Below are 11,232 nucleotides of genomic sequence, written 5' to 3'. Positions count from 1 at the left end.
GTCTCTCTGATGCTCCTTTGTTCCAGGAGCTTTCATCAAGCATGAGGCTGTGTGCTTAGTGTTTGCACTTATTTCAAGGTGATAATGATGATAAGGAGCCTCGTCCATTTTCTGTTTCCCATCTGCTTGAATATTGACCTTTTATTGTTCAAAAATGACAAGAAATAGTGCTTCCATTCAATTAGTTCAGAGAAGAAATGCTTCTTCTTGTCTGAAGATGGGCCCTTCTTCTCTCTGGAGGTGTAGACCCTGGGGCCAGACCGGGGCCCAATGGACTAGAGGGTTAATGGATTACAGGAGTCAGGGATATCATTACACTAAGAGGGAGGCTTTTGAGGTTCTGGGGTGAGGATGCTCCTGCGTGTGGAGAGGACAATGACGAGCTGGCTCAGGGGAAATGAGCTCAGTGGGATTCCAGGTCAAGTGTTGGTCAGGCTAAAGCCAAAGGACAGATTAATTTCAAGAAGCCAGTGTGATCTAAGCACATCACATAAAATGCACACAAGTTACATCTCTCCACCTTGAGAAATAGCAAAAGCTATGATACTCCTGTAAACCCTTGCTGACATCATTGATCTTTTTTAAAATTTAAAATAATTTAATTCGTGCACAAGAAACAAACTTAAAAGGTAGAGGAGTAATGAGAGAGAAATTGCAGTCTCTCCTCTCCGTAACCCAGCCCTCAGTCTTCCCCAGGAAACCCCCACTGTTAACACATTTTTCTCTAATTCACTTTACTCACCTAACACTTCAGCTTGAACACTTTTACATCAGTAAATAGAGAACTTTACTATTATTTATTTATTTTTTGGTGAGGAAGATTGGCCCTGAGCTAACATCCTTTGCCAATCCTCCTCCTTTTGCTTGAGGAAAATTGTCACTGAACTAACACCTGCCAATCTTCCCCTATTTTTTATGTGGGATGCCACCACATCGTGGCTTGATGAGCAGCATGCAGGTCTGTGCCCAGAATCTGAATTGATGAACCCTGAGCCAGCAAAGCAGAGCATGCAAACTTAACCACTATGCCACTTGGCTGGCCCTATCTACCATTATCTTTAATAGCTTTATACTATCCCACTGTTTTTATATACCATCATTCAATGATTTTCTTATTGATGAAGCACTGTTAAATTGCTAAAATTTCATTATTTCTAAACTTTTTCCGTTATGAGCAGGACTGCACTGAGTATCCTTCTATATACATCATCTTGCTCATAAATGACGACATCTTTTAGACAAATTTCTAGGTGTAGAATTGCTGGGTTGAAGCACACGTCTTATACATTTACCGGTGTTACTCCATTGTCCTCCATGGAGGCTGCCCCAACAGCCCTCACACAAATACACCAGCCCGGATGCTCCCCACCCACAATGGAGAGTGTTGTAGAAGCCCTGGGATGAGCCAATTTCCATTGTCATTTCTTCCTGGCTAGGATCTGGACCGCAATGTGCTTGCTAACGATAAGCGATGTCCCAGACTCTCTTACAGCGCAGTGTGGCCGCTAAACAGGGTTCTGACCAATAAGATGTCATCCCTAGGAAGGGCATAATTTTAAATAATAAAATAAAGTGTTCTCATGGCTTCCCCTCTGTTGTTATGGGATTGTTTTGTATGTCCTCCCTCTCTCTGCTTGGATGGCAGGAGTGCTTGCGCCTGTAGCAGCTGTGCTTTGTTCACAAAGAGCACTGCTACGCTATGTGGATGTCGGAGCAGGTGCACATGAGATGCCAGATTTGAGGCCATAATAGAGCCACCTCACCCCTCCTGGACTGCACACCTTCAGATTGTTGTGACTTGGGGAAAAAATACTCTTTTCTTTCCAAGGCCACCGTTTTTTGAGTTCCTGGTGTTCGTGGCTGAAAGCAGGCTGATCTGTGGACTGTGAGGTTTTTGGTTTTTCCCAATCTGCTAGGTAGGAGTTGGGATCCCAGTGTCCTCTTGGTTTGAATTTCTCTCAGGAATCAGGGTCAATATCTTTTCATGTCTGAGAAGTATTTGTGTTTATTTTTTCTGATGTGTCTTTTCTCTTTTGCTTGTTTTGAGAAATGGAATTTTTGTTATTTCTATTTCTATTGATTTGTAGGAGCTCTTCATAAAATTAAGAAATTAGCTTTTGTCATAAGTCCTGGAAATCTTTTCTGGTGTTTGTCATTTTGGATTTTTCTTCTTTGTGTGATGCAGAACCTTTGGATTGTTATGTCATTTAAAAAATTCTTTCATGATTTCTGAGTTTTGTGTCTTTCCCGCTTAAATTTGTAAAGCTCAGTCTTCTGCACGTTAGTGCTTTCGTAGCATGAAAATAGCGCCTAATATCTGGTGTTATGAGTTAGAGTGTACACACAACCCACTGCTCTTCTCAGGGGGGTTATCAGGATCCTTATCATTTTGATGTAGGGATGGTATACACGTACATCCAGCGGGTAGATAGGACCTATAGCCACGGGTGGAGCTGGGAGATCAGAGGAACATCAAAGTGACTTTAGAAAACTAGGGAGCTCTATTTATTCCTCCTTCTTTTCTGTCCAGCTGTGCTACAACCTTCCCCAAAGCATAAGCTTAGAGACAAGCATTGCATTGTAAACACAGCATCCGTTTCCAATGCCTTCCTGTCTCTGATCTTGCTCCCACAGGACTTGTGCACCCATGGGGCTATTTGGTCCTTCCTCCTCTGAGAGACTCAGCATCCTGCTACCCCACAGGAGTGGTGAACCTTAAAAGGATCACTTGAGGATGAGAACTTGTATCTCTTCCCAATACCATGCATCCTGGAGAGTTTGATGGGTTGAATCTGCTGGTCTTTGTACTTTCAGACAGCCCAATCTACGGACATGTCAACAGCATTCCCAACACCACATCGTGAGAACAATGAAATCTTTTTACTAAACAATGATTGCATATGTGAATTCTGGCTGCTGATGCCTGGCAATAGCTTTTCTTTTGAAACTTGAAGGGTATAAAAAGAAATCAGCTCCCAGACACTACACATCAAATCCCAAAGGAGAGGATTTACCTGAGCATATGCTAAGGAAAGGCTAAATAAGCTGATCAAGATCATCAACCAGCAAATGTGTGATGACCAGCAGCCTTCAGGTTCTGGACTCAGAAGACAAATAACCCCACAAAACTTAGATTAGTTAGCACTCTAGAATTCAGAAAGATAAAGTGTATAGAAAGTAAGTTTATGAGATTTGGCATCACATTGTTTCTTAATCTGTTGTGGCATTGAGTAGGATACTTAACTTCTCTGTTTCATTTTCCCCTCTGCAAAAAAAAAAAAAAAAAAATACAGTTAAATATAACATCTACTTAATAGAGTTATTGTGAGAATTAATTATCAGAGTAGATGAAGAGTACTTAGCAATCAATAACAATTAGTTAATGTTAGTTCAGTAAATGCTTTTCTGTTCAGAGAACACTACTGGGCATATGGTAGTTACTCAATGAATAGCACTCTGTAAAGTCACACCAGCTATCTTTATCCCAGAATACATTGAAAGAATACAGTCGTATTCTCATTTTACTTGAGAAGATATTGAGACCCATCGGATTTCAATTCTGTACCCAAGGGTAAAAGCGAGGCACTTATTAGAGTTGGTTTGGAAGCCCAGGTCATCTGTTTACAAAGACCTCAGGCAGTTTGTGGTGTTGGTGAGCTGTGTATTGAGAAAAGGACACGATATAAAAAGTGTTTAGACTTAGTGTATTACTTAGGCAAAATGACACCATGGTACAGTAAACACTTCAAGTCTTCCTGGAAGAAAGAACAGGGTTTGGACAAGGAGAGAGGTGAGAGAGCAGTTTCCGAGTCTGGAGAAGGGAGTAAAAAAGGAAAGTACCAAAAACATTGACTAATGCAGCATGTGGAGATAGTGATGACTGGGAGAAGAGCCTGTGAGGATGGAGAAATGCAGTGAGTTTGTCTGGCTATAAGGCTGGGACGTTTCTTGGAGACCTTGTAGATAAGCCTTCATATTTGAGGATAAGGGCCAAGGATGGGACAACGTAAGTAGAAATTGAGCTGTCATGTGAACCCAGGGCTTCTGTACCCAGCCAAGTTTATACTCCTTCCTCCATTCTTCCATGCTCTGAAAGGAGTTCAGAGCTACACTACCAGTACCTTAAAATAGGAATACAGCAGATTGAGCAACAGGAGCCAAAAGCGTTTCTTTCAACATGAGTTTTCTGTGATCAATACGATGTTTTGGGAGATTTTTATGGCATATCAATGATGCGGATTTTCATGACATCATAGAGTACTGGATGGACATTCTCTTTGATTGCTGTGACAACGAAGTGTTGATGACCTGGTTCAGGTAGTAGACGCCAAAGGCAGCGCTCATGGAGAAGAAGACTCAGTAGGGACATCTCCTGTAACTCATCTTATGCTAGAAGAATTCTGTTTTTACTCAGCTACTAGTGACTCCGATGCTTGTCCAAGGTTCAATAGGAAAATCATTTGTCTTTTTTGGGTTAAACCAAAGTATGAGACACATAGCCATGGGACAAAAACTATGCTCCCTTTCATAGGATCTGGAGGAGTCTATGTCTCCTACAGGTCATCAGAACTTGTAAACAAATATGAGGAGTGACATTTTGCAAAATTACCCTGTCTTCTTTCTTCACAATTCCTTTCCTTATCATTTTCTTCCATATTACCTTTCCCTTATCTCTCACTCCCTTCTCCAATCAATTAAATGAATATACATTCATTTCTGTTCTCACTAAATGTGTTTTCTCTTCTTGTCTGTACAAGATCAGCTTTTCTATTCATGTCTGCATTCAGCACAGGATGGTGAAATGCCTCCTTTTTCATGCAGCACAATCAATCCCAAACACGCCCTGAGACCAGGTTTTCTTAGCCTTCCCACCGCTGTCCTCCAAGACCATTAAGAGGAGCAGAAACTTCTGCTGTCTTCTGAGTTGCCATGGCAGAATTCTACATGCCTTTAGAAACCACATGAGAGCTCCCAAAACTAATGAAGGAGAGGGACCCAGAGAAGCTTTGTGGTCAAACAGCCCGCCTTGGGGCCATGCATGCAAATGACACCATCTTTGTCCCTCCAGCCCAGCTGCAAATGACTATAGTAGTCATTCAGAAGAATCTCCCAGTCCAGCCCTGTCCAATTCCCATCCTACAACTTTGTGACAAGCAATGGAATGGCTGCTGTTTTAGCCTGATCATTTCCTGGGTAGTTAGCTTGGTGCCTGGAAGTGGGATGCTGCTGTACCAACAGCCTCAATGCTGTGGCATCACTTTAGGGACTGAGCAGTATGCTGACACCCCATCAAGGGACCTGGTTGTGGAAGCAGAGAGAGGTTTGTGGACATGTTAGTAAAAGCTTAAAAATAAAACTGTTATCCTGAGTCTTCTGAGATAAAATTCCTCAAAATAAGAAGTGTTCACAGGGCAAAGATCAAATCAAAGTTATTTCCATTAAAATGTGATTTCAGGGTAGATCTCAAGGCCATGGCTGTAAGAATGTTTGTGGCAACCTTGAAAACATTAAATGGTGGGTAGAGAAGGTGCTTTTCATCTAGAAATAAGACTTCATGAATCTTAGTGGCTTCCCAGCGCCTGAACGTTGAGCTCAGGAGAGAAGGGCCAGTCTCTGACAGAAGTGTGGGCTCACTTTTGTCTAACAGGGTGGATTATAACTTATACTCAGGAAGCCCACCAAGTTTTTAAAGAAATTATGCAGAATTGGACAGGAGGAGATGGAGCAGTGCGAAATGACAAGAGCACTTTGGATGTGCAATGACCCAAAGGCAGGAGGCACGCTGAAGAAAAAAAGCAACTGCAAACGCAGGCCATATTTTATGGAAAAGGAAGATTGACTCAGACGGGAAACTGGAGGCTGAAAGTGTGTTTTCCAGATGGTGTGAGGTGTTAAGTGAATTTCAGCACCTTTAGAGAAACTGAGGTGATTGAAAGTACCAGTGTTTGTTTGAGGGTTTGCACGATGAATTGTTTATGAAATCAGTCCAATTCCTTTTGTTTTCTGATAACACCTTACACCACTGTCTTTTTACTTTGCATTTCCACATGACAATATAGAAATTGTCATTGTGTAAGTATCATATGATTTTTGGTCTACTTAACACATCTCTGGGGACATGATCACCCCCATGTTAATTAAAGAGTTCCAGTGGGACCGATGTAACCGAAGGCTATAGAGAAAGGTGTGTGATTGGGTCCTCCTCAAGGGGAGCACTCCCAGACTCTGCGGATGGAGACAGTGGTTCCTGCTAACCAAGAATTTCTATTAACTATTGTGAAATCTCCCCATCGTCTGAAGGGGAAAATACATCTCTTGCCCGTCTTGGCGGCATAGCCTGATGCCCTGTTGGCTGAAGACTTGGTGTTTAATTTAATAGCTTGGGGCCTAAGGAAACATTCATTTTGTTTCTTATTGTGAGTTTTATCCAGGGCAATTGAGAATCACGTACTCTCCCCCCAAAACCTCGGCATCCTGCTCCGTGGAGTTTCTTTAGGTCCCCTGACCAGTAGTCTAAGAGAGATGCGAATCTTAGCTTTAAGGTATACTGATCACTGAAGGGGTCTGTCTAGAATCCTAGATGTGTTTATATTGCGGCCCCTCTGAGGGAAGCAGCAGAGCCCTTCACAGACCCCTTCATTGTAGCTGACGATTGTATAAAGGCATATGAGGAGCTGGACAGATTATCCAAAATTCATATGATAATATGACACTTTAAAAGTAAGTGCAGTCAAGCCTTAGAATGGCAAAAATCCAGAACATTCACAACACCAAATGCAGGCAAGAATGTGGAGCACCAGGAACTCTCATTCATTGCTGGTGGGGATACAGAATGGTTCAGCCACTTTGGAAGACAGTGTGATAGTCTCTTACATAACTAAAGATACTCCAGCCATACAATCCAGCAATCATGCTCTTTGATATTTAGCTAAAGGAGTTGAAAACTTATGTACACAAAAACTTGCGCACAGATGTGTATAGCAACTTTATTAATAATTGCCTAACTTGGAAGCAAGCAAGATGACCTTCATAGGTGAATAAATAAACTGTGGTACATGCAGACAATGGAATATCATTTAGTACTAAAAAGAAATGAGCTAGCAAACAGTGAACAGACATAGAGGAACCGTGAATGCATGTCACTAAGTGAAAGAAGCCAATCTGAAAAGTCTACATACTATTAGCTTCCAGCTATTGACCTTCTGGAAAAGGCAAAACTATGGAGACAGTAAAAAGATCAGAGGTTGCTGGGAAATGGGGAGAGGGAGGGACAGATGAATAGGCAGAACACAGAGAATTATTAGGGCAGTGAAACTACTCTGTATGATACTATAATGATGCATACATGTGGCTATATATTTATCCAAACTTATGCAGTGTCCAACACCGAGAATGAACGCTAATGTAAACATTAGACTTTGGGTGATTATGATGAGTCAAGGTAGGTTCATTGATTGTAACAAAGGTACCACTCTGGTGGGGCGTGTTGTTATTGGGAGAGGCTATGAATTTTGGGGCTAGGGAGTATGTGGGGAACTCTGTTCCTTCTCCTGAATTTTGCCCTGAACTTACAATGGCTCTTAAAATGGAAGCACTAAAGTTATATGCAGCAACACGGAGACTCTCAGAAACGTGATATTAAATAAAAGAAACCAGACACAAAAGAAAAAAAAGGTAAGTGTAGAGACCAAAGAGATAGTGGATTTGATCTATGGGTTAGGCAGATAAATAAAGGAACGTCGAAAGAATTTTTAGGCAACCAGGTCGGACTCAGAAAATCCGACCCCTTTCAATCTGCTCTCCCACCTGATCGCAGAACACAAACTTAGCTGAGAGGCCTCACCTTCCCAAAGATACACTGTGTCCAGACCCTGGACTATCTCCACTCCCATTCTGGTCGCTGCAGCCAGAGAGCCTTGCCCGCTAGGTAGGTGCATGAGAACATTCACTCTCTTCTATCACACTCACTTTTGACTTTTGGATCTAGCCTTAGGTTGTTTTAGCAACATCAGAAGGATCCCTGTTCTGGTGAAACAAGGAGAGAACCCAGTCCCCACCATCAGCTGGTGGGAGGACAGCCCTGACCACAGAGCTCAGGGGAGAGGAAGCAGGGCCAGTCAGCACTGTGTTGATGGATTCTTCAATATTGGAAGGGCTTTTGTGCACAGAGAAAAATGTCACCACTATTTGCACTAAGTTTAATGCTCAATCAGTGCTTTGGAAAACCAGTTCTTGAGTAATACATATTGATACCAGTGTGATAATTTAAGTGATCTTAACCATTCTACAGTGAACTAATGCCTTTAGCCTGTCTACTTCTTTTTGATGCTTCCATCCTTCAAAAACAGACAAACATACTCAAGAACATGGATCACAAACTCGTACACCGATTTCACCAAAAATGATAGACAAGTGTTGATCTCATGGATTTACCTCCGTTTCTCTTTTGTTCTGACATTGCTCCCTGCCAGGGTTTTTGGGATAATCCCAGACCCAGGACGAGGCTCAATGAGCTTGCAGATCTTCACGTCAAACAGCTGACTCTCCGTCAGGACAAGGCGCTGGGTGTGTCTCCGTGTTGATTCACACCTGAGCGATGGGTTGTTATCAGGATGAGACTTGCTTTTGTAATAAAAGTAATTTCTTTTGCCATATCATGGTGCTCTTAAATCCCTGCCTTTTATAGAAATTTTGAATTTAGGCACTTGCCTTTCTGACACATCAGGCCTTCTTTAAGTTTTTTCAGGACAGTAAGTGTAGGAGCCCTTGTCTCATCATTATGATGTATTGACTTGGTTCGTTAGCATTACTGCAACTGTACTATTTCTTCCTGGAATTTCACTAAAATTAGTAGGGGTTTATGGTAATTAGTAGACTCAATGACTTTGAAGAGAGAGAGAGCTGAGACCACCTCCTTCATTGGACATTGGCCTAATTTACCTTTTGATGTTCAAAGCCAGACCAATTATTTCACTGGTCACTGAGCACGACCACCTCTACTGACCAGCCTCTGGAACCCCCGTTCTCTCTGGGCATTAGTTGGGGATACTGCCGCTGATCAACATTTTGTGTTTGCGGCACACTTCTTCCTCTTTCCTTGGTTGTGGCTCACTGAAGCTGTAGTTCACTCTGGCTTGTTGATAGAGTTAGAAAAACCTATATATCGGTACTTAACATATACTCTTAAAATAAGAAAATATCCTGTATGTCAGTGCCCTCCCATTTGTTAAGTGTAAGGAACAAGTAAAGAAGCCCATTGGATCCACTTTTTCTTTGAATCCACACCACCTTCTCTTACACTTTATAGTCAGATTTCTCATTGGAGCGTCGTTATGAATGGATGGAATTTTGTAGATTAACACTGTTGTAATTACCAATCGTTTTTATTGTTTCTGCTTTTCTTGTTGCCGTATAATTCTCAAATTTTGCAGCACTGGGAGGCAAAGTCCAGTTAACTTAACGATACCATTCTGGACTGAATTCTCTATACAAGTCAACCGCAGCTATAAACAAGCTCTATGAAAAGCCAAAAAAGGAAAAAGAGAAGAAATTGACAAACACACTGCATTCAATGCTGGAAGTTTATTTTGGAGAGAGAATTAAGAAAAATTGAAGGTAGAAAGAGTAAACCCTTTTGCAGGTCTTGAAATAGAATCCTTTGCTGCTTTGGGTCTCAATCCACAAAGCTCAGCGAGGACCACGACGACAGCAAAACCTTTTGGGTTGGCCTCTGGTACAGATCCCCTCTTCCCTATATGGTCTTCGGCAAAAGGAGCTGCAGTGGCAGATAAGACCTGGCCTAGAGCCTGTGGAAGGAAGAGGACTGTCAGGTACAAGGGGAAGGAGGGAGGGCAAAGAGGCAGAACCAGCCTCAAGGGGATATGCAGAGAGGCCAGGTGTCTTCTTACAGTAGACCAAACCAGTCATGTTAGGGTGGAGAGAATTCACCGTCTTGTCATAGCTCACAAGAAATCTTCCTGACTAGGTGTTGGTCATGCAGGTTCCTAATTTTTTCTCTGATCCCACTCTATCATGTAGATTCTTTCTCAACAGTCCACCTCTCAAACTTAGGGTTACTTACTCCTCACCCCACCTCATCCACTCACCCAATTTGAGCCCAGCCTCCATGTACTGACAAGTCCCTCTAATTGGCCTGCAGATCCTAACAGCAAACTGGTTGGTCTCTCACCTGCAGCATCTCGAGTGGAGCGTTCGGCCCCCTCAAAGGAGATGGTCATCCCCTGGACGTCGGCTCCAGGCTGGTCCTGAGCAGGAACCTGGTCATCTTTCTCTCCCAGGGGCTCAGCCTGGGCATGGAAGGCCAAGAGAAGAAGGGCAGCGAGGAGGGCGAGGGTCCTCATGGCCGTGAGTCACCTGGAGAACAGGGTCCAGATGGCAGTGCAGGAGCCTGAGTGAATGGGGAGCCCAGAGTCAGTCTGTATTTATAGGAGACAGATTGGAGGAAAGAAGGTATTGTGTTGAATGTGTGACTAGGTGAAGGTGGGGCGGCCAAAGATCCTCTTGTCGGCCCAGAGGAACTTTGATGTCCTTTTGATCTAGTTGCTCCCCCCGCCCCCACCCCATGATGCCTCTATTTTCTGGTGTCCATGTTTGTTTTTCAGCTGTCGTGACTAACGCCTCATAGGAACATGATAACCTTCCCTATTTCTCATCTGCTTGAATATTTACCAGTAAAATGTGTGCACATGCCTCATAGGGCATCTCAGACGTCAAGAGATATGGTTGAAAACTTCCAAAAGCGTGGCTAACAAAGGGCAATAATCAGACGTGTACGAGATTTCTCACTCACACTGGATACTAGATTGCATTTTCACAAATTCTGAGAGAACATCACTTAATATAGAATTCTGTGCTGAGGCAATATATAATACCATCTATAGGGACAAATGCTCTGGTTTTGGATGTTCCAGACTCAGGAAATTGCTAGGCATGAAGCCCTTTGGGAAAATATTGCTCCAGGATGCACTCAAATCAATTAAATAGAAGGCCCAAGTGAGCTGACATGAGAGCAAAGAAGCAGAGTTGAATGAACAAAGACTCAGTAGAACTTATTACTAGTCTACCTTTATTAATTTCCCATGAATGCTTGATAAGGCTATCTATCTTAAGGCTCTTGTTAAGGAAAGGTTAGCAAACAAAGGGGGAAAATTTAAAAAACACTCATGAATTGCTATTGGGAATCAGAATTCCCAAGAAAATCAGCCAGACTTG

The 11,232-nt window shown here is 42.6% G+C and overlaps 1 protein-coding gene and 1 long non-coding RNA gene across 2 annotated transcripts; both read right to left on the bottom strand.

Moving 5' to 3' along the window:
• Positions 1-3,167: 3,167 nt before the first annotated feature.
• Positions 3,168-4,258, bottom strand: LOC138921028 (uncharacterized). The gene is made up of 2 exons (XR_011433190.1): positions 4,122-4,258; positions 3,168-3,265 (listed from the first exon to the last, which is right to left on the bottom strand). It is a non-coding gene; the product is annotated as an uncharacterized lncRNA (long non-coding RNA).
• Positions 4,259-9,563: 5,305 nt separating this feature from the next.
• Positions 9,564-10,425, bottom strand: DEFA26 (Paneth cell-specific alpha-defensin 26). The gene is made up of 2 exons (XM_070252864.1): positions 10,190-10,425; positions 9,564-9,806 (listed from the first exon to the last, which is right to left on the bottom strand). Exons 1-2 carry the CDS (start codon positions 10,359-10,361, stop codon positions 9,688-9,690), a joined length of 291 nt encoding a protein of 96 aa, XP_070108965.1. The 5' UTR covers positions 10,362-10,425; the 3' UTR covers positions 9,564-9,687.
• Positions 10,426-11,232: the final 807 nt, after the last annotated feature.

Source organism: Equus caballus, chromosome 27 (genome assembly GCF_041296265.1).
Source record: "Equus caballus isolate H_3958 breed thoroughbred chromosome 27, TB-T2T, whole genome shotgun sequence".
NCBI classification, from domain to species: Eukaryota; Metazoa; Chordata; class Mammalia; order Perissodactyla; family Equidae; genus Equus; species Equus caballus.
Note: the sequence above shows the minus strand (reverse complement) of the source record. Positions and strands in the feature narration are given on the sequence as shown.